Source organism: Cynoglossus semilaevis, chromosome 14 (genome assembly GCF_000523025.1).
Source record: "Cynoglossus semilaevis isolate Cse_v1.0 chromosome 14, Cse_v1.0, whole genome shotgun sequence".
Classification (NCBI taxonomy): domain Eukaryota; kingdom Metazoa; phylum Chordata; class Actinopteri; order Pleuronectiformes; family Cynoglossidae; genus Cynoglossus; species Cynoglossus semilaevis.
Window position 1 is genome coordinate 25,091,076 of NC_024320.1, and position 24,330 is coordinate 25,115,405.

A 24,330-nucleotide genomic window follows, 5' to 3' on the forward strand; every position below is an offset into this window, starting at 1 on the left:
GATGAGAAAGAGAGAGAGAGAGAGGCAGAGAGAGAGAAGGGAGGGAGGGAAATAAAGAATCAGATAACAAGAAGCCTATAACCTCTACCTCAAGGTCAGTGCAGATGTCCAGCAGTCACTGTGGAGGTTAAGTGCTCTGTGACAGCAGGGTTGTTGGAAAAGGTTAACATGGCTCACATCCCGTCTGGGAAACACACACAAATAAATTTTTTTTTTTTTTTTTAAAAAACAGAGGAGTGTCAGCTGTCTCCCGTGTGATGACTGTGGAAGGAGAGTGGAACTGTTCCAGTGAGTTAGGAACAGGACTCCATGTGTTGGTGGTGAAGACATCAGACGTTCAATGATCTGATAATTAATCAATTTCAGGTTTAATGATTGACAAACCAGTGGTTATATTAGGTGGTTTGGAGAGTGTTTTTTTTAAAGGGTTTGATTGTTTTCAGGGGCACTGGAGCCAATCCTAGCTGTGATTGGCTGAGGGTTCTGGACAGTTCATTAGGTCACATTGAGCTGTGGTCAGTTATGAACGAACAGTTAATCAACAACATGCAAACTCCATACAAATACATCAGGGATTCATCCAATGAAGTGCAATACTCACATCATCCACTGTGTGGCACACAACTTGCTAGTAAGGTTGTCCAGGTGCGTTGTGTATGAGTACAGTGGGCCTTCGAGATACCAGCTCCCCAAAGTACGAGTTTTCCAAGTTACGAGTCAGCAACTTTTTCACAATTTTCCTGGTGATACGAGGAAACTTTGAGTTACGAGTCCTCAATTTTTATAACAATAACATAAATTGTTTTCTTTATTATTATTTTACATTATCATCATATGTTTTTAAAGTTTAGATGGGGGATTTTATTTAAATTAATTTCTGCGGGCTGGAACAAATTCATTGGTTTTTAATTATTTTTAATAGGGAAGAAGATACAAGTGTTGTTGTGGATTAGACTGGTATCTCAGTAACCACTGTACTTGTCATTGCTTCATTTACATTTTTGTGCGTGTTGCCGTGTATCACATCGACGGCATCTTCCTGTGAAGAACGGACCTGAAGGAGATAATCCTGATTGACTACTGTGACATTACACTCTTCATTATTGAATTCAGATCACAGAGGCAGCTCTCCTGCTGCGTCCTCCGAGGAGAAAGATGACGGTTTTATGGAAATGCAGCTCTGCCTCTGCTGGAAAAAAAAACTATCAATCGGGAAAATGACACAGTTTTATCAAAACAATGAGATCTTCATCTTCTGCATCAGGTCAGTAGATACAAACATGCATTTGAAGACAACGAGAAGAGAGAAGTTTTGGATTCTGCAGCAATATTTGTTTTGTTGTTTTATTAAATAAAAACAACAATGAACAATGAATTGAGAGTTTTTGATGTTGGAAGTAAAGATTTACGGAAGTGCAGTAAACGTCTTCAACATCATCTACGGGATGATAAGAGTAAAAACAAATGAAAACTCATCTGTTTAGGTTTTTTTTTAGCCTCTCCTTTTTCGATATATTTTTCACTGTATGAATAGGGTCCAATGTCCAATATTTTTTTCCGATCACTTTTTGCCGATGTGCCAATATTGTCCAAAGACTTAATTTCTGATTCGGATATCAACCGATACTGATATAAGCTTGGTAACATTTATTTATTTATTTATTTATTTGTACTAAAATAGATTTGAGTTACTTGGCATTCTGCATACAATCTCCTGATTATTAAAATAGATTAATTAAATGAGCTGCTATGCTAATATCGGGCCGATAATATCGGCTGATCGATATTATCGGCCCGATATCAGCATAATTATGGACAGCCCTAGTAAAGATGTGTTCTGTAGAAAAGCAACATGAATGATGATGTCATCGTCAGTGTTACGGTCATCACCAGGTTAATTCGTTTTCACTGATTTTAGCCTCTTACAGTTTTCACTCTGACTGATCTCGTCCGATTTGGTTTGGCTCTTTTCCCTAAAACGACAACCATCGTCTTGATCCTGCTCCACGTCCTGCGTCTGCTCTGCCAGACTCTCACTTCTCAGTGGTTTGCTCTATTTTTTTTTTTCACACAGCACCTCATGCAACTCACCAGGAAGCCCTTGAAGAGCTGGCACAACAGAGAATGACAGTCCCAGTAAAATGTGGGGGTGAAAGTGTTCTCACTTACAGTAGATAGAGGAAGGAAAGCTCTCGTCTCAACCTACTGTGGAGACACAACAGTGGAGAAGGAAGAGCCCGAGTGAAAACATCCTGTTCTTCCTGTCTGTGTTTGTCTAGCAGTTGGTTTGAGAACATTCACATTATTTTGATTCCCCTGTATGTCCCATGTTCATTCAGTATCTGCATTCTATTTCAGAATTGTATCTTGGGACTCCTAGCTGCCGGTTGTTGTATTACAGAATTTCTTTTTTTTTAACTTGACCCTTAACAATTTAAATTCAGATTTTTACCCAGAGCACTTCCTTTGATCTTTATCATGTTCGTCTAGAACAGGGGTCACCAACGTGGTGCCCGGGGCACCTGGTAGCCCCACTAGGTGGCAAAACCTGTAGTGTCAAAGACCATGTGTGGTGATCACGTCTAGAAGAAGACTATAAGAAAGCAGAACCCATCATGCATCTCTTTGTGATCGTTAGTTCATACCTTCAACACCCAGTAATGGGAACAACTGAGGGAAACAAGGGGTAAAACTGGATTTACTGTGTTAATACAGCTTGATTAGGATTTGGGCCTGGCTGAAGAAAATAAGGACACTGTGTTTCGTCCAGTTTTTATTTCATTTTGCCATTAATTCGAGCAGGTCATTCGGTCAGTAAGAAAACTGCACATTTAAACCTTGTTTTAATGGTGACTTCTGGAAACGTCTTTTGGAAGAACATTTGCAAATTGTTTTTGCCTTCCTGACCTCCGCTAAATGTTGTTTGAGGCAGAGAGGCAAAACAAAAAGGACTCAGAATAAAATTACACCTTGCTTTTAAACCTATTAGATTTCTTCTGTTTTCCCCTTTTAACCTACAAGCTTCCTTGATGTCTCCCGTCTTATTATTCTTCTGTTTCTTAAGTCCTTTGTCGTCGTGGAATTATGAATCACAGTGAGCACGCTCTTTAATTGCATTGAACTATTTTTGTTCCAACTCCTGTGGAGGAGCAAATAAATAACTGTCTGGTGCCACCACCAACAAGATAAGTGGAGTAAAACATGTTACCACCGAACCAGACAGCAACAGCCTTATGTAGGTCACCGGGCTGATGGATAAAATAGAATTTTTTTTTTAAACAATAAAGTGTATTCATAGCTCCTTGTGCCCTGGTTTGTTTGATTAAATATTCATATACTGTACAAGTGAAACATAGTGATTTGATTCAACTACAGGAGCTAAGTTAAAAGGTTAGAAGTTCAGATAACAATAATGAAAAACATTGTGTGTACAGGACGGAGCAGGGTCCAAATGACCTTGGTGTGAAAGGTATGCCTTGATGAATGCATTTCCTGTACGAGAGTCTCCGTCAGCGACATTACTACAAACCATCAGTTGAACTCCGTTCTGCACTGTCAGCTCACACTGAGTACGAATCGTGTCTGTGATGCAGTCTGTTGCCGTCTCTGAGCTCAAACTTGTTGTGGCTCTCTTCCAGCCTGTCTGGGCATGTGCAGAGAGGCACTGCAGTGCTGCACTGTGAAGAGGGACAGAAAGAAGCGGGTGGGATGGGTGCAGGTGGTGTGAGTGGGCATCATTCCCTGCAATATTCACTGTGTCATGCCATGTGTGACAGAGCATTAGGAGGATCATACAGTGTATTTGTACAATAACCCGCTGCTGCAGCCCAGCATTAGGGAGCGTCTGTGGAAAAGGTTAATGTCAATGTCAGTGCACTGCAAGAAACTGAATTGATTTTCACCGCACATGTTTTCACGGAACAGCTCGTTGGTTCACCAGAACTTGATTTTTCCGCCTGTTTCCTCCAACCCGCTCAGCCAAGGCACAGGCTGCATCACAACGCATGAAAGCACAATGTACAGTGCACTGTACAGGACTGAACTCTCACTCAGCCTGTGGCTAATGCAGCTCCTGATGCTGATCAACAGCAGAGCTCTGGATTGATCAACATCTTTTAGTCTGAAAAATGTTCTTGTATCTTTGTTTTGTTTTGTTTTGTTTTTCTTTGCTTTTTCCCATCTTTCTCTTGAGTAAACATTCTTTTTGGCTGAGTAACTTTTACTTTGTGGCACCACATGAGCTCCACCTGTGAGTCTGGAACCACAGCCATTCACAATGCAAACACTGTGGAATGACAATAAGAAAGGAGAGTGAGTCCACCTACAGTCACAGGAGAATGAGATGAGAAAAATATACATTAAAATAACACTGTATTATGGGACAGGCTCAAATTTTTAAATAAAAGGTCGAATTATTTTAAATGTGTCCACAGAGTAAATGGGGAAAAACCTACTTCTAGGGATTTTCTGCGTAGTTTTGTGGAAATAGATGACTTGACAAAAGAACCAGATATAATCACTTCCTGTCTCCGAGGCAGATGTTTTTATTAGTGTGGTCATTAGGCCCGTAGCTTTGATACAGTACCGGCGTGCAGCATTAATTGGTTGCTCGTGCTGTTGCAGGCGTTGCCTCTCGGGCTGCTGATGCATCAGAACAGGTGGAACATAAATGGCACAGCATGTGCACCTCAGAGTCGTGACGCACCCTGGTACTTCTAAAAGCTGTCATCCATTTTGTGGGCAATGATGACGATAGTGGCAAAGGGGGATGGGGACAAGAACTCTTGGTTTAAAGGGGCCATCAAGTGGCGAGAAACTGAACTGCACCTTCCATTCCAGGGCCCGCTGACTGAGCCTCGGAGGCTGTGGTGAAATGAAGCGAGAGGATCAGTGAAACACTGCTTTCCCCTGAGCTGAAACGGTCATGCGTGAGCAGCTCCTTTGAGTCAGACTCCCGGTGTCATTTTCTGCTAAATGACACTGGGAGAGATACAATGCTCAGTCTTAAATAGGAAAATGTACCTTTGTTATCGGAAATATTGTATTGGGTTTCTCAGTCACAGCCGCCCGGACTAATGTCACACTACAAATAAAGTTAAATCATACCTGACTGACCTCACAGATTGAAAAGTGACCACGGAGGCTGTAAGAGATACTGCAGGCCTCTGGTTTCGCTGGGATATTCTTTTACAGGCTGCTCAGTTGTCTGAACCAACTCCTTGTAATGCCACACTGCATTCCCAAGAATCTGAAGAACTATTGGCTTTTGCAGGTGCAAGTGAATCATGTTTTCTGGTCAGGTCAGAGGTCATCCAAAGGTCAAGATCGCTCCGGACCAAACGCCGCAGCGTGAGGGTAAAGGCTCTCTCTCAGATTACTTGACCCAAAGACAGGGCCGGATAATGAGGTAGGTTTCAGCTAACAGCACATAGAAGCTTCTAGATGACGCAGAAGCATTTGCCCTATTATTTATAGATTTAAATAAACACAAACAGTTGTAAAATATGCAGCTATTTTGTTGTTCTGGTTTTTGTAACAGCAAAGAAAATACTTCCTCTCCCTCTCTGGTTGATATTAAAGCAGCTTAAATGTCCTGAATGAAGGTACAACATTATCACTTTGTAAAAAAAATGTATGACTATTATTATTATCTCTATTACAACAAGTACAGCATCAGGTGTTTAAGTGTTGCCAGTGAATGACCACTGCATGGAAATAAGGGTTAGTAAGTGCAGTGCTTTAATAGAATAGAATAGAATAGAATAGCCTTTATTGTCCTTGTACAGTGTACAACGAGATTTGAGTGCTACTCACTTGGTGCAAAAAAAGAGTAGAAGACAACAGTATATACAAACATATAACAACATATCTTTGGTGTAGTTAGTTATTGCACATAGTTGTATGTTTATTGCACAGTGATCAATATGATCAGTAAAGTGTGAAATAGTGTGGACTATTTTAACTGGTTTTGTTTCTATTGTTTACTGCTGAGATAGCTTTCGGGAAGAAGCTATCTCTGAGTCTGTTTGTCCTGGTTTTGTGTGACCTGTACCGTCTGCCTGACGGTAACATGTCGAACAGAGAGTTACTGGGGTGGGACGGGTCCTTTATGATGTTGCTAGCAATAATATTGAGGAAAAAATATATAATATTAAATCAACAAAATACAAAATATTTGGATTATTTTATTTTCTCATTTCTTGATTTAATATTAGTGTGTATATACTTTCCCCTCAATATTATTAAAGCAGTGCACTTGTGAGCAGCATTTAAATATCATCGCTGTAAAACTGAGTAAAATCTGCCCCCTACTGGCGCTGTTTCGCACTGGTTAAATCTGCAGAAAAGATTAATGAACACCTACGTGTATTTTCTCGGGGCTAATAAAAAAAAGCCTGAAGTATTAGCTGCAGAGGTTAAATGTCTTTGTACGAAGTTTCATCCAGCTGTATTTATGTTTAAGGCAGAGTTTCAAACTTACACCTAACAGAACAGAAGCAACCTGACGGTAGGTTTATTTCGGTCCGTAGAGGTAATTAAATATTTACGCATTTAATAAGTATCTTTTAATTCTGTTTAAATTAATTGTATACATTCACAAGGGAGCAAATACTCGCCCCTAAGCCCTCCCCACTTTGTAGTCTTGTTATGTGTGATTAGTTATTTCAGGTCATTTAAGATACAGAGGTTTTAAATAGATGAATTTAATATTCATTGAATATGAATACTGTTTAATAAATATTGTTAGAACCACGAAAGAATATCAAGCCATTCTATTGGATGTTATAAAATGTGGTGGTGATTGGTTCGTGCACGTCGGCGCATGCTCAGAGGAAGTCCACCTTCCAACAATTCAGTTACCTGTAAGTCGGTTATAAGTAAAAAGTTTACGTTATAGCACGTCGTCCTGAACATTATTGTACGTATCGTACTAACCAATACAAGGTAAACCATTTTAGAGGTAAAGTTTATCAAATGTTTTACTTTTCATAACAAACCTGTACTTCTTTAGACTAAAATAACGTTTGTTATGCTAACAGTTTACTGGTTCAACTAGCAGCCCCCCCTGAGCTAAAATGAGTTTGCTACTCATTTAAGTCCATCTGTGCTATTGTTGTTCCGTTACCAGCCACCCGGTGGCAGCAACGATACATGTACGCGTCATGACGCACGGCGTGAGGGAAAGCGCGATAAAAAGCGTTAGCCCCGTGGGCACAGAATGTAGTCCCTGGATTAAAACTCCAGGAATTAAAAGCAGTTCATTCAGCAGCTGCGGCTCAGGAGTGCAGCGTTAGTGGGAGGCTCCATGTCAGTGGGTGTGGGTGTGAGTGTGGGTGTGTGTAGCACCGCTTCACACACTGACAGTGTGGAGAGCTGCTCTATGCCGGTGTGACTTCTGGGAGCACTCAGGTGCCTGGACCGATGAGATGATCCTGCACCAGACCAGAACTCCTCTGCTGCTCACCGTCACCTGCATGTGCTTCTCAGGAGGCTTGTTCTGGTCTTACCAACAAGAGGATGCCAGTAATGGGTAAATTTTTGGAAAACATTTTCAAACATTTTTTTTTAAAGATATGAAGTTAACTTTTTTTTTTTTTTTTAAAGATATGAAGTTAACTTATCCTATCTTTAAATGTGTTTTTCACAGTGAGGACTGCACAGAAAATAACATTTCCACCACTAAATATCCATGTGTGAAGTCGACTGGAGAAATCACAACATGTTACAGGTACTGTGTTCCACAGCCAGGGTTACTGTGAAATATTTGATAAACTGCTGTCCTGTGTGTCATATATCAGTGGAGGAATAAGGATTTAATTCAGTGTAAGACTGGGTTCATGTAAGTAAAATGTGACATTTTTAATCTTGTAAGCTATAATTATTTCTTTAAATCAATGTTGAAACCAAACTACTCTGTAAAACTAATAACTGAAAAACATCAGCAACAATAAGCCCCCTGTGCTCATTTTTATTGTAACCATGCATGTGAGAAAACCATTCTGAGTGAGTCAACTGTTGGTCACAGTTGGTCTGGTCTTCGTGTAATGATTAGCAAAATGCAAAACATGATGATTTTTTTTATATATAAAATGCCCTCGGTGTTTTGAAGTGATATGGAGATTAACGTGGACGTTCACTCAGCAGAACAGTGTCCAGATCAGATTGTTTGAATTTTAAATACTATGTTCAGAAGTGGGCGACTGGACTGGCTTTAGTTTCACCTCTCATCTTGGAGACTTCTTTTAAGTTCTATCTTCTTAAACCATATTTAAAATATGGCGCACAGATATTTCCAACACATCTGTCTTTGGTACGAGGGACTGCGATTGTAGTAACAGAAAAAAGGAATGTGTCTACACAGAAACAAACCTAACCAAAAAATGTATTTTTTATATATATAAATAATACTATGTTTATGTAAAGGGACTGCGATTGTAGTAACAGAGGAAGGAATGTGTCGACACAGAAACAAACCTAACCAAAAAATTTATTTTTTTTATATATAAATAATACTATGTTTATGTATTTCATTTAACCAACAGTTCTCAAACTATGGCACGTGTACCACCAATGGTACTCATGCATGTTAATTGGTTGGTTGATTAATTGGTTAATTACATGGTGCTGTGTCATACTACTAGGACTTAAGTACTATCTTTATTTAATGTGGTTTTGAACTCCACGTCTCAGAACAGCACTGCTCTCGTCCTAGGTCAACTAGGTCTCAGGATGAGGACATGTAGTTTTGGCAACACTTGGAATAATCCATGAAACGTTTCCAAGGAAGTCAGTTTTGGCTCCAACGATTGTGATTTATTTCTGAATCTGGTTTTAAGAAAACGTCCAAATGTAACATGTCTCTCCTGGGACGTCTTCCAGGACTTCATGTCAGAGCCCCTGGTGGTGTGTGGTGTGAAGTGCTCGCTGACGTCTTGTTTGATCCTCATGTCTCAGACACTCTCTTGACGTTTTCACACTGGTTTATGGTTATTGGCTGTGGTCACAGTTGTTTCCCACAGTGTTTATTTAAAGAAGGAAAAATGGTTTTAGTCCGGAGCCTGCGTCTACTCCTCTTCACCTGACGATTACCCATCAGCCCTGTCCACAGCTGCAGAAAGATTGTTTTTAATTGTGTCAGAAATTATTATAAATAATATGGATTGATTGAAATAAACACTTCTACACAGGACATGTGATCTGGAAGATTTCTGATTCTGATGTTAAGTCTGTTTTCAGGCCAAATGCATAGTTATTTAGTGTCATTGTTTAGCATTTGCAGCTATGCTTTAGTGGGCTATGGTGTTTTTTGCCAGAGGTCAGGGATTCAATTCCCAGCTTAACATAAATTACCATTTTCTTCAGTTGTTCAAAGAATGGCTAACGTTTCAGTTCAAGCCTTTGTATTTTTTTAATGAAACATCAGATAACTGGTTGATATAATCTGTTGTTGAAGTAGGGCTTAATGGTCTATTTCTGACATTTATAAAGCACTGAGGTGATAAGGGGTCACGGCCCCGGCACACTACTGTGTACACAGTTTACTGCATTTATCACATATGGAAACAGCAGCAGAGGTGACATCTCAGACCCTGAGATCATATGTCACAACCAAGTGGACTCCAACCACATGTGTCTTGGAGACCTGGTCCAGTTGTTTATTTTATATGTGAATTTAAAAGTATTTGCGCCAAATATAGTTTTCAGGCCCTGCAATACACAGGCTCAGAGTGGAAGTATTATTGTCTATGGCGTTAATTCGCCTTCATGTACCACTTTAGTGCTTCGCTAATGTCAAAATTAGTCGATTGAAATGATACGGTGTGACCTGTTAATTAAAAACTGGCAACATGACAACCGTGGCAGTGGTCCTTCTGTTGACGTGTGTTGTGTCTTTGTGTGGTCGTTGTTGGCTCCACTCACTGCTTATCTTCCTTGTATTTTGCCAAACTGCTGCTTAGTGCTGATGAAAACACTAATCCATCACTTATTTTGTCCAGAAAAGTTTTTGTGGTTTGCTTGATGAAAAAATATCACTGCAAATGTGAAACAAATCATCCTCGGATAATTTTGGATGGAAAGAGGAAGGGGAGAGAGCCAATTAGAATTGTTGTGTTTTCTGCTTTGATCGTTTCATTTTGAATACATAACAGACATTTTTTTGCTGCTCATATCTTTTATGAAAAATCTTTGAAAACTAAACAAGATAGGAGCTTGGGCCCTTTGTTGTGACATCACAGGACTTAGAACTTAAATGTTTAGAATTTCACCTGAAACAGTGATTACACTGGTGTGATTTATCATCTCTACAATGAGGCCAAACACAGGCAGAATGATTTTTTCCTCCTCAACATAATTATCGTGTGGCAAGTGTAATTGTTCTTATTTCTCTAAACAAATGTGCTGCTATGAGATACTTTGTTGTGTTAGTCGGTGCCTTTTATTTTTTTTCCTCAACACTTGAATATAGGATTTACACCATTACGATGCAGTGGATAACATTTCTATGCACCCCCTTGCTCCTCCACCCATCAGATGCACCTGGCTGATCTAAACACGCTCCCCCACCCACAGCCTCATCAGATGCACCTGGCTGATCTAAACAGTATGTGTGTAATTACACACATCCTGTAAATCATCTCATTCCATTTTACTTCAATGGAATGCATTTTTTTCTTCTGAAGTCATTACACAGTCTCTCCTCTTTATTTACCCTGCTGTAATCCAGGAGGGGGAGAATTCTTACAATTGTCAGACTAAAATAGTTTCCCATTAACTACAAATGGAAAAATGATGTATCTTGCAACTTCCAGTTAGGCTCAACCTCTGCAGGGGTTCTCCCAGGTTCCAGAGAAGTGATTACATAAGTCCAGATTTTGTGCTTGGCTCAGAGGAGTGACGACTCTCTTGTTTTTTCCACTCCCAGAACCTGGTTTTCACATCACGTCTTCAGTCTTCAGCACCTTGGAGTGTTGAGAAATTTATGCCCATCTCCAATTCAGATAGAATTCAGCATGAGAAAACATTTGAGGGAATCTTTTTGCGTATGAACTTCCAGCTGCAAGTATTTGTCACTTCCTAGTAGATACATTACAACCAGAGTATGAACTGCAGCAGATCTCAGGTATTACAGTACTGAGATGTGTGCTATAATAATAATAATGATAATAATAATAACAAGTGAGTGCCTTATTAGTGTTTGCAACACACACAGGCATTAGTTATTATACTTATTAGTGTTTGCAACACACACAGGCTGCCACAGGAGGCACCAATAAGTATATGGTTTCTGGGGCTCGAAACCAGTATCTTTTATTTGTGTAAGGCAGGCGTGATAACTACTGTTGTATTGCTGGACAATATAAAAAAGTTTGGTTGTCCCTTAATCAGAGGTCAGCTCAGTTTTCACTCACAGGGCCCTGATAAAACACAACCTTGGACAATATAGTCAAACCCAAAACCTTTGGCACAGCAGGCGGGAATCAAACCCCCATGTGACTCATTTTAAATGTGGAATTTTCTCGACCCCACGCACTAAGATTTAGTCAAATAAGTGTATTTGTTTAGCCCTTTAGGAAGATGCCAAACATAATTTGATTTAGTCTGTTTAATACACAGGATTCTTTATTAAAACACAACCCATGTAAAGTCATATTCCCAGTTTCAGATGTTCTCCATAGAGGATTTCTTTACAGACTTTTCAAACATTCTTTAGAATTGTCAAGTTTTGGATACATTTTGCAGGCAGAGAAAATAAACTTTGCTGGAGATGTTGTGGAAAAAGTTAATATTAAAAAAGGTGCCTGAAACACAGACCATTTGCCCCAAAGAGACAAACCAAATAAATAAACACGATTAGCAATTTCACCGTTGCTTTTCGGACGAGAAAATAGTTCATTTTGATGAAGTAAATAAGTCACCCGACGAAGGCCCGTGAAATTAGTCCAAGCTGTTTCTCAACAGCCCTTTGAGAGAAAACTGAGTTTACCAGAATGGACTGCGGTAGATACAAAGTCAGATAACAGCGGTGGAAATCATTCCAATCGAAAATACCTCACATAATTTGTCATACCTGCCATCATTTCCCAGTCAAATACTGGACTGAGAACAGTTGGAGTAGCAGTGAAAGATCCAATCCAAACAATTGATTTTTCTTTTTTTTTACAGGGTATAAACTTTATTTGGCATAGAAAGCAAATGTGTGCTAAAGAACCAACACAACCTTTGGAGTGAAGTCAGATTCACCCATTAATTCATCACCATCCAAAATGTCCTGTCAAACAACATCTGTTCTCCATCAATACTCAGAGACGGCACAAAAACCTGTTAGCTGAAGTGGAGCACTGTGGTCTGAAGGAGTCAGTGTCCTGTTTGGTGTTCCTCAGAGATGACACCTCCCACACAGTTTATAGTGTGAGGTCAGCTGCCATGAATGGTTCATGTCCACCTAACCACAGGGCTGACACATGAATATTTCTAAAAATAAATTAAAGTAAAATCTGATTATTATTTTTCTTTAACTAAAAGGACTGTACAGCTTGTTTGGTGTTTTGACTGACAGAAGTTAAGACGAATGACTTGCTCATTAAAATGTTCATGTTCTGTTGGTGGTTCTCACAGACTCGTTGGACCATGTGTTGAGTGGGAGCTGCTGGAGAGGTTTTTGAAGTTTGATTTAGATTCATCTTTCATCTTTGCTTCTACGGGGCTTGACAATTTTACAGAGTGTTTTGATGGCACATGATGTGTTCATTTTTATCAGTGGCGACATGTCAAGTGCCTGTTTATCTGTGTGTCGCCACTGATGTGCTGCGATAGATAATTAATGGAGCATACTATTCTCTTAAAAGCACTAAGAAAGATACAGTACAGTCCTTATTCATCCTGATGATAGCAGGGGAGGACATGTTAGTGTTGAACAGCATTCCTCAGTGCACGGCTGCAGAGTCCAGGCAGCAGCTAACGTCCTCTGTCTCTCTTCTCTCGTATGTCAGCAGCGTGTTACAGTCGCTGTAAATAAAACGGTCAGAATATCCGGCTCATTAGAAGTTACTGAATTTACTGTAAATGTTGTTACACAGAAAACAAAGGGTTTTTTTTAAAGGCTTCTCCTTCTCATGAAACGTGCGTTGTTTACTCCGGACACGTCAACAGTCCATCAAAGGGTCACATACAGAAACGCTTCCATGGCAGAGAAAGGTTCATGTCCAGGGCAGGATATGAACCTTAAGGGAAACTGACCATAATTCCACCCAGCAGCTAAATTTCATTCTGATTTTCTGTCTTTCTTCAGAACTGGTTCTGACCATCTGTTTTCACTTGAATGAATTGTTTAGATACACAACTTATCAGAAAAGAGAGAAAGAATCCAGAGATTCTTTTACTATGCCATAATATTCCATGGAACCTGAAGTACCTGAAGTTTAAAAATAACCTTTTTTAAAACCATTAAAAATCCAACAATGGCCATAACTTCAGGGTTTCACTGCAAGTTCACCTGCTGTGAAGCTTGTTTTTCCTTACTATCAATGCTGTAATTATTGTTTCATATTTCTGAGTCTTTACATAAAGCATGTAATAGTGAAATGGGAACAAGCGTAGGAAATTGCCTCATATGTTAGCGGATAAATAACTGCTGAAACATGTTGATAGTCAACATATGTTCTGAGGACACGGAGTTCTGTGTTATATCCCGCATGAATTCAACTGTTGGAGCAGCTCCTGCTGATCGTCACGTTGTGGGATCTGTTTCACATTGAACTTAATATTTTTAGATTATGAGCATTTTGAATCCTCCGCATCATATATCAGATCTGTATATTTTATATGTGTTCTTGTTAGTTTTGGCTGATGCTCGTTCTCATGCATGTTGTCTTTGGGTCTTGCAGTGGTGAGGCAGTGGAGTTCTGTCAGTTGAATGATCACGATGATACTTTTTTTTTTTTTTAAACCACAGTTTCTAGGTTATCTAAGTTTGATTATATTAGATGGACTATATTGATCCCACACTGAGGAAATTGTTGATATGTATACGTAAATGTTTAGAAGACAATGTTACCAAATTATTTTTCAACTAATGCATAGTACATTTTATATAACCTATACCAGTTATTTATATTTATCACCCAGTTATTAGTTTTACCTGTAAACCAACAGGCTCTGCATATGTAATAATACATTTACAAGACCTATTTGCTTTCTATCCTGTGTGTACTACATTTTATGTAAAAATTATATTTATTTAGTGTCCTAACGTTCACTTTTGGGTCTTAGTCATGAAAAACCAAATGAGACATCAAAAAAAAAACCTGTCAAAAGAAAACTGTTTGACAAGTGGTCAAATGAAAACATGTGCGTTTCCACCAAATCTGTTTTTTGTTGTTTTTTTGTTATTATTCAACTGTTTCTAATTCAGTTGGAGTCTTTTTTTATTGGCCCATTAGCAAAAAGAATAGTCTGCTCATTTATCAGTCCTGAAGCATGGCAGCCAACTGAAGGCAATTTTGGCTGTTGATGTGAAAATAAAGTTCAAAAATCGTTTTAAAGTTATAAAAGTCTGCAGTATTCACAACTAATACTGCACATTTGAAGCAGGGGCTAAATGTCCGGTGGGTTTTGGCAGCACAGTTGTTACCTGGTCCACTGAGACCTAGGCTCACAGAATTGTAGCATTTGCCAGTCAGTTATAATTCAATGTAACAGTATTCCCCACCACACAAGGGTTTTTTTTCCCACCTGTCAAGTCTATATTATACTACAGTAGTAGAGTTACGCTGAAGTATGCCACTTTGGTTAAAGTACTTATTCATTTTCCTCCGTGGCCATCGTTCCCCCGTTAAACACTGTCACTTAGTTTTATTTGTAAGGAAATGTTCACATTAATGAAAGTTGTTTTAAATGTGTCATCTGTGCCTGAGCTAATTATTTACACACAGTCCCTGGACAGAATATAGTATTTCACTACATTAAAGTATTACGACCCAAACAAGAACTCATACTGTTCGTCACATACTACACTTCGCAGCTACCTTACTGTTGTATAATTACAGTCAAAGGTGATAAAAGTGACAGGAAAACCAAGTAAATGTATCCATGTAGTATTCCGTCCAAGTCTGCCGTAAAATCACTGCATCGTAGACTTAAAGCTAACAGAAATATTAGCGTCTTTAAGGTCGTACAGTTTCCTCTTCCACATCTGTAAATTGAATTGGCAGCTGGATGATGAGAATGTCATTAGTTCTGCAGGTAGAACTGAACATTAGTCAAATATTTCAGTTATATTTGATTAACATTTGTCCTGTTTGTTCTGGAGGTAACACGATGCAGGCCTGAAGCAGATTTCCGAATGTTTAATCAAATATTTATCGGGACAGTCCACTAGACGAAAAAAGTCGACGTTCTGCAGCATAGAGTTGGTCAGATTTATTCAGAGGGAAGAAGAATGTCTAAACCAAATTCCCAATAGGTGCTAAAAATACAGTTATTCCGTCTATGGAAAAGTTATAGGCCAACTATCATTTCCATTTTCAGTATATCACCCATTTACTCAAAGCAGGGGAGATATAAATGAAAACAACTGAAGCCGTGAATTACATTTACATTCAGAGTCTTCTGACTCTGAAGAGATGTTTCTTCAGGGTTACTTCAAGTCACCTACTATAATTCTTCCAAATGCCACTGCTGCTCGTGAGCTCTTTGCTGTAGTGAATATGTTGTGTTGTTAAATTCACTGTTCTATTCACCTGAAGTCCTTAAAAAAAAAGATCACATGAGAAGACTTTCATTTCTTTACTGATTTTGTTCTACCTGAACAAATTGAGATGAATGCGAAGTGATGAGAAACACTCGTCAAATTAAAGACAATTAATTTTCTTTAAATTGAACATTTTAACTTTTTTTTTAACTAAAAAACAATGGGTTATTTTGGTGCAGTTGTGTAAAAACAATGGGTTATTTTGGTGCAGTTTTTCTGGACTTCAGTTACTTCACCATCGTCTTCTAACTGTCCCTCTGATCTGCTCATTTCTGCTCACTCACAGTGAAAACCTTTAAATCCTTAGAAAGGGATTCAAACTATGTAACTGGAGCCAGGAAAAAGTTTAGTTTTATTTAGTATAAAGATTGGTGTAGCAAGTGAAAACAGTTGACATGCAGTACTCTCCGAGTTGTGTTATACAGTAATTCCACTCACACTGTAACAGGCCTCGACAGTGTTGGACAGTTACACACACACACACACACACACACACACACACACACACACACACACACCCAAAGTCACATTCTGTCTCAATTCAATCTCATAACTGAATCAAATGCATTTGACACTTTTAGTCAGCAGAGTGACAAATGTAAACTGAAGGAGGAAGTTCACTCTGGAGTAACACAGTAGACTGGATGTGATGTGGATGGAGAATGACGTTAGCATGACGTGGATCATAGCAGACCTCTGAGGACTGACTCGCATGGAAACTCTGACTTGACCTTCACCTAGTCCAAAAGTAGAAAGAAAAGTAGAACTTTTCCAAAAATAATTCAGTATGCTAATTAGGTGACAAAATATGGAGTGTTAGTAATTGGAGTATTTACATATATACACACGTGTATATTTTATATATATATATATATTTACTGTGTATATATATACATATATCATATGTGTGCACATACAAATACAGTATAAATATATATATATATTCATATGTGTGTGTATGTGTGTGTATATATATATACTTTCATTTATGATACACAAAAATTTCTAGGGACTTCCTGTAGATTTAAACGTTTGGCTGAGCAGCTTTTTATCCAAGCACTGATCGAAAGCAACAAAATGTATTTTTCACAATCCCAAAGTCATCTTTTGACTAAACGTTGTATTGATTAAATCCCATTGAAATTCTTCAGTAAACAGAACCAGTTCCCCCTTTGTCTGTGTTGTGGAGCTGAACACTCTGGCAGCACATTTCTCTTGTGTGTTCACATTTTTTGGCCCGTCTGTCCTCTTACCAATGATGTCACAAGAGAATAAAATGAAAACAAACGGGCCAAGGATTTAAAAGGAGTTGGGAAGGTTGAATTGAGTTCTGCATTCAAACAATTTTTCAAACCTGGCTGATTTTTTTTGTGTGTGTAGATTAGAGGCATTACCAAAGGGGCCTGTGTTGAAGCTATGTGTCTGTTTCGGGCCATGAACTCACTGTCTGTACAGTCATTAGCCAATAGGTCATAGAGGAGGTCCAATGTTTAATGATTAACCAGGGGTTAATGGGTAATTGGTAGAAACATGAATGTATCCATAACAGTGCAGAAGCCAGAAATTTCTCAAACTAAATTATTTATCCATACAACTTCCATTTTTGTCTACAAGCTTCAGAGAATTCCTTCTTGTAGATTTCTGGAAATGGTTTTTCTCAGTCTTTTTCACCAGGTTTTTCTCTTGTCTTTTATTAATTCAGACACTTTTTAGAATTCTAACAACTGCCCTAAAAATGTTTGACTCACCCTTGTGATCTCTTATTTTGGCAATTACAAACTGCCGTCCAGGTCCCACACTGTTCACTTATGTATTTAAAAAAAAAACTCGACCTGTACAGTGCACAACTTTTTACTTAACACATTGACTTTGGGGAAACTGCACTAAATTCTGTTGTTCTGTAGAGCTGTGTTTTACAAAAAGAATATTATTTTCTAGGCCTGAATTAATTCAGAGTTTTTAGTTTTATGAATTTGGTGTTGTTATGATTTAAGTCTTTCTGCTTGACCTGGGTGTCTGCCCTTTTTAACATGTGTGGAAAGTTAATAATAAAACTGTGCTGCATGTCAGTTAATCTGGGGTTGTCCTGTTCTGTATTGGATTAAACAATGGTAATGCAGCTGGAAAATATCAGTGTCCCTCATATATCAGTGTCCCTCATATATCAGTGTCCCTCATATATCAGTGTTCCAATAGAACCAGGTGGAAAAACTCTAAATTGCATGAAAACTTTCATTAAGTGTTGCGAGTTAAACCAACCAAACCAAATATTTCCTTCGACCTTTGCTTTTATTTGTCAGTCCCTTTCAATGTGTTCCATTTGCTACTATCTTTGCACAACACCAGATCCCATTAAATAGTGAAGATGTTGTTTGTGTAGCAAAGAGACGGGGCCAATGACAACTCACCTGCCCTGACCTGCTGGTGTAAATTTTGGTGTGTGAGAAGCTTTTAAACAGCTGAGTTTTGGTTGGAAAGTTTTAAATACGTAAAGTTCACAGTAACGCCACACTGTTCTGTGCTCTGGGCTTAATGTTAAATCCTCACTGCTGTCTGGACTGGTTCTCCTCCAGCAGACAGATGTCAAACTGCCAAATCATACATGTTTCTTTAAGGCTTTTGTGTCATATCCAATCACCTTCCATTATTACTCACAATAGTCTGATGCATTTAAGAAAAGTCATCACAGTGCAGCTCATGTGTTAAATGCCCAATTTAAACTTCTTTAATTTGAGCCTGGAGTGTTTTTCTTATCAGGGTGAATGACTTTGTTTCCAGGGCAGTTTTATTCAGTCAGTCAGAGATTTGATGAATTACAAACAAGAAAAAACACAAAAATATGCAGGCATTGAAAAAAAACAAAACTCTGAATCTGCTCCCTTTGGGAGGCTGTGATTCTGAATACAGCTCTGGGAGAAGCTTCAGTCTAAATTTTCCCTCCTTTTGGTCACGCCAACTCTGGTGTGATTACAGTTGGAGAGGATTTGACCACTTGGATTTCTGTTTCTGAATGACATAATACAATGAATCTCTGAAAACAAATGTCAAAACAAAGATGTCCAGTTGCTGTGCCCTGTTGATGAACTCTACCTAATTGGCTTTCCTTTAGCTGTAGCTAACATGATCTAACACAGGGGTCCCCAACCCCTGGTCCACGGACCTGTACTGGACTATGGATCATTTCGTTCAGGCCTCAGCTGATCACGGTGAAATAAGTCATTCCCATTTAATTTATTCAGTCAAAACTTGAAAATAATTCATCTTTCAGACTAGAATAAAGTGTAATAAAATTTTAATGTTAAATGTGTTGGAGAATACGTCTAACTAACTGTTTGACGTACAGTAGATGTAGGCTACTAAAAGTGAATAACTTTAAATTATTTAAATCACTGACGAAAACAAATTGGTTTGTTGGTCTAATTTTCAGTTTGTTTTTCCAGAGCAATGCGTTCAATTTGGTGTGTTTATTCTGACTTGTAATATTACAAAAATATTACAAGTCAGGACCAGATTATCCAAACAAAGGCTTGATATGTTTCTTCAGCTGGAAGGCACTGGTGGGTGCAAAAAATATTACAAGTCAGGACCAGATCATCCAAACAAAGGCTTGATATGTTTGTTTAAAGTTTCTTCAGCTGGAAGGCACTGGTGGGTGAGATTCCAAAGAAATCCATATTTAAAAAAGTAATGAAACAGAAAAAAGTAATGCTGGAGTTTGATAAATATATCAATAAAATATGAATATACTGGAGTTTAATAAATATATCAATAAAATATGAATATAAAATATATATCAATGGAATATAGGTGTGGGATCAGACTGTGTAGTGAGTGTAATCCCAAAATCAGTTGTCCCCAATGATTATTTTTATTTTTTGTGTGGGAAGACCCCTGTTTATATATATTTTTTTCAGCTAAAAAGACTTTATACTGGTTAGCTAGTGTTTGGCTGACAAAGTATTTGACATCGCTAAAGAGGGGTTGAGAACCACTGCTGAGAGGTAATGAGAGTACTTACAGGTCACCCTGGGTAACTGAGGTCAGACTAATCTATGTGTAGTTGTCTACGGGTGAGTGGGATTTGGGGGTAGTCTTGTAAAACGATATAGATCATTGACAAAAGTGAGCGACCTCGGGGTCACAGGAGGCACAGGTGGCAAAACACTGACTGTTGGCAAAGTCCTGATCATTTAGAAAAAGTAGGAGTGGTTGCACATCTGAAATGTCTTCACGCTTTAACCAATGAGTGGTGTGGTGTGCGTGTGTGTGTGTCTAATCAACTTTTTATAAAGAAATATCTGGATTGTTGTCTATTACCTTTAAACTGCATTCACTAAATTATTATTATAAATGTGTTGATATGTGCAAACATTTTTTAACTTAGTTACATGAATAATACTTGTGAATGCAGTGACTTTGTTGAATGGAAAAACACAGTAATAACGTGTTGGTACGTCAGTGTGAAGACTGATGTTGATCTGAGCCTTTTCTGCTGTTCAAACACTGAGAGCAGGGAGTGCTGTAGACTGTTAAATTACTCTACCTTAACGACAACCAGATATTGTCTGAGGTAGTAGTTTCTGTCAAGAAAAAAAACTTTTTTTTTTATTGTGATCAAGCAGAACAGTGCTTTTAAAAACAGTAAAGAAGGAAATGTTAATGTTTGTATTTTTACAGTTTTCATTTGCCATGGAATAGTCCCAAACACAAATCAGAGCTGTTTTGGACTTAAAGGCGCTTTAATTTGACCTTTACGGTATGTAACCAAGCGAGGCAGATTAAGAACTCATTGTTATTCACAGCTGTGGCCTGGCCTCTTGATGCAGAAGGGTAGGGAGGATCAAGCAAACATAAAAAAAAACCTTATTTAATGACACATTTTAATTTTATTTTTTCAAAAACAATGGTGCCTAAAGTGTCACAACCAAAGCCTTACTTGCTGCTGTGGTGATGACACTGAGTAAAACTTGTTTTGATTGACATGACAGTATGCTCTCGCACAGTCATGAGTTGGTGCTGTGTTTATCACCAGGTCAAGAAGACCCTCAAACACCTGTGCTCAGTACACACTGGGCTAACAGGCAGGAAGTGAGGGTCCTTTTCTGTCACTCACAGGCTTCTAGTGCAGATCAAAGAAGGCTCAAAGCAAACGTCAAACAGCCATAAAATAACGTCATGTGATATAAAATGAATTTATAGTTTTCCATAGAATGGAACTGTGGACCAAACGTCGTGAAGTGGAAAGATAGAAGAGCGGCTCTAAATTTCGGCACTTTAACTTTACATCTTGTTTCTCTACATCTGTTAAACACGACTCATTTCCAAGCCTGGACATTTATTATATTTTCTCCCAGAATATGAATTAGAGTTTTTGGGTTAAGGTTGTTTTATAGTTCCTCTGCCCTGACCTGCAGCTGTATGTCTTTAGACATGTTGTTCTAACTTGTACTGAGGTCACATCACGTTGACCTCTGCTCTGTCTCCCTCTTCTGTTATCATCCTGGCCACGTGTCAACATGTAGGATGTAAAAAGAGAATTCTGGCTGTTTTTAACACACACACAGCTGTGTGTAACTGGGTACTGTCATGTGGGAGAAAAGGACAAAGTGGTTTTCTTTTCCTAGTTGTTTCTAGACACTGTCCAGATATAAAAGAACAAATGATGGGTCGGACCATGACTTTGCCCCTCAGCATGCCTGATATGTAAAATGTTTTTAACAAACAATCTTTGTTCATGTTGCAGAGTATCTGCGATGATATTTTCAGCACATTATATGGTTAGAAAGCATGGTCTAACACTTTCATTTTGCTCTGTAAAAACCAAAGAATTCCCAAAGAATTAAAAAAAAAACATTAAAATTGTATCAATATGTGATACAACAACAACGAAACAGAATACAACAGGCTCTAATATTCAAGGCAACAGAATGTTTTAATGAATTATATTGAATATTTTAATAAAGACCCAGCTCGGTAGAATGAAACCAGAACACAGATGTGGATCACGTTTCCATGAAATATGTTTGGCTTCTGCAACAATCTTCTGAAGATGTTTGTTTTCACATGACTGTCCCATCAACCCTGGTTATTTTGTGTTCCAGTGGAGATGTTGTAGTGGATCACACAAGAAGCCACTCGTTGGACCAAGTCTGTCATAGTGTCCAAGACCTTGTTCTCTAACTGAGCACAGAGTGGCTGAAATAAGAAAAAATTAAACAACGCACATTATCATTGTATTTATTTTTGTCTTATATGAAATTAAAAGTTAAGCCCTAAAAATACTGTTTGATCTTATTTGGTGGAAATTCAGCTTTGATAAAATATATTAGCGTTTTTATGTACGACCTTCGACATCATTTAACCATACGTCCCTTTAATCATCTACCAGTTCATTCTTTTAACTGCCAACAGTGGGGCTTGAGCCAAACCCAGCTGTCGGGGGACAAAAAAAGCAATCAAACCAGCAGGGATGTGAACCGTGGCCTTCCTGCTTCGTGAGGCAACAGTACAAACCACTAGTCCTCTGTGTGACCCAGTCTCAGATGTGATTTTTTAAACAGACATCGTGCAGCAGTGGAACAATAACAATAATAGGAATACATTTGAGGTGCTGGAGTTTCAGACCATTACCAACAGAACCACTGAAGAAAAACTGTCAGATTCTATCTGTGCAAAGATAACAAAAGTTTATTACGAGCCTGCATTTTTGTCCTGACTCAAGAGAAACTGAAACTGAGAAGCTTTCATCTAAAAATGGATGCAGTGGAATAAATGCATTAAGGTGAAGCTTGTCTTTGTTTGCGTTAAATTCCCTTTCACTCCTGTGCTTTTTAACGTGATCGTTGGCTTTTCGTCTTACTGTAACGACAGGAGCTGCTGGGATAAGTGTCATTTAGGCCTTTAAAAAAATAGTTGTGGGTTCATTTTCTTCAGTGGGAGCCTTGAGTGAAGGGAGGGTGCGTGAGGTGGGGGTTCTACAGCCCGTTTTAATAAATATTCATTGCAGTGCAGTGGCACTGTGCCAATGACTTGTTTTCCTATGGTTATTCTAATGATGTCGGGACTGCGTCTGGGTTTTTTTTCTAGATAGGTCACGTGAATTCTTGTCTGGGGGGTTTTTTCTAGATAGGTCACGTGAATTCTTAATAATACTGTGAGCAGCAAAATAGAAACTAAAAGTCAAGCATCAGATGTAGCTGATAAGAGTGAGGTGAACCTGTCAACAGTCCCACTCTGGTGTTTTTCTTACTCTGCTGTAATGAAGAATTATAGCCTGTACCCATCACAGCGTAGGTTTCCCTTCATAATCACTCACTAATTTGACAGTTTTATTGTTTTCAACCACACTGTCATCAGGTTATAACAATATGTTGGTCTGTGGTCTACAAAACTAATATTATTCTCATCAGCCTAGTGGCTAGTGTAGAGTTATTGGAATGACCTCATCACAATACCACCAAAATAATAAATCTGTTTAACCCTGCACCCTTGGAAAAATATTAGAATTTTAGAACACAAGTAAAACAAAATCAGAATATGAGCATATAATAAGGATTTTAGAACGCAAGTAAAACAAAATCAGAATATGAGCATTCTCTGATACTCTAAATACTCAGCCCCATAGTAGTTGATGTTACTGTGTACTATATTTTAGAGGGAGTTATGACAAGAATTATTATTATTATTATAAGTAGTAGTAGTAGTAGTAGTAGTAGTATTTGTACACATACTGAACTATTCATTTTAAAACTAGTGCAAAATTCGTACACATACTAAACTATTCATTTTAAAACTAGTGCAAAAAAGTGCTAGTAGCTTCATTAACTTTCAAGACTGAACCAGTGAGCACAAAACCTAAAATATAGCGATATATATAATAAATAAATGGTAAATGTCGTGGACAAGTGTCTCCATGGTGGGAGGCCAGTTTGATTCCCGTTGGTAACTGATGTTCTTCCTAATGGAGTTCATTGAGTCACATCTTTATGTTGCAGTAGAAAAGCTGTGAGCAGTTGTGAAGTGTTTCATTTATTTCTTATTTGTCACTTTATATTTTACAGAAAAAAATGTTGCATCGGCTTCAAGTTTGTGCTGGGCCAGTGTATTCCAGAAGGTATGGACAACCCGTGATGGAATCCTTGTTCTGTGTTTGTGATTTTTCCATCTTTCAACAAAATGAAAATTAAATGACATCTTGTTTTTGTTTTTTTTAACTATAGATTATGACGTGTGTGCTGGTGCACCCTGTGAGCAACAATGTACTGACCACTTTGGTCGAGTTGTTTGTACCTGTTATCCCGGCTACCGCTACGACCGTGAGCGCCATCGAAGGAGGGAAAAGCCTTATTGTCTAGGTACAATAAATTGTAAAATATCACCTAAATACTTATATATGTGCATCTGTATATATATATATATATATATATATATATATATATATATATATCTACCAGGCTAATTGATTCACTGGAATAGCGTTGGTGGAGACCCGCTTCATACGATAAGTATTTTGCAATTTTCCTTAAAAGGTTGTTGAAAACGACTGGGTCTGGTAGATAAAAACAAATGTGTTTCTCATT

The 24,330-nt window shown here is 38.3% G+C and overlaps 1 protein-coding gene across 1 annotated transcript in view; it reads left to right on the top strand.

Moving 5' to 3' along the window:
- Window positions 1-7,196: 7,196 nt before the first annotated feature.
- Window positions 7,197-24,330, top strand: part of ccbe1 (collagen and calcium binding EGF domains 1) — a 26,056-nt gene continuing 8,922 nt past the window's right edge. Inside the window, exons 1-4 of the mRNA XM_008326054.3 lie at window positions 7,197-7,531; window positions 7,649-7,729; window positions 23,812-23,864; window positions 23,971-24,105. Coding sequence (XP_008324276.1) covers window positions 7,428-7,531; window positions 7,649-7,729; window positions 23,812-23,864; window positions 23,971-24,105 — 373 coding nt within the window. The 5' untranslated portion in view covers window positions 7,197-7,427. The remainder of the gene's footprint in view (window positions 7,532-7,648; window positions 7,730-23,811; window positions 23,865-23,970; window positions 24,106-24,330) is intronic.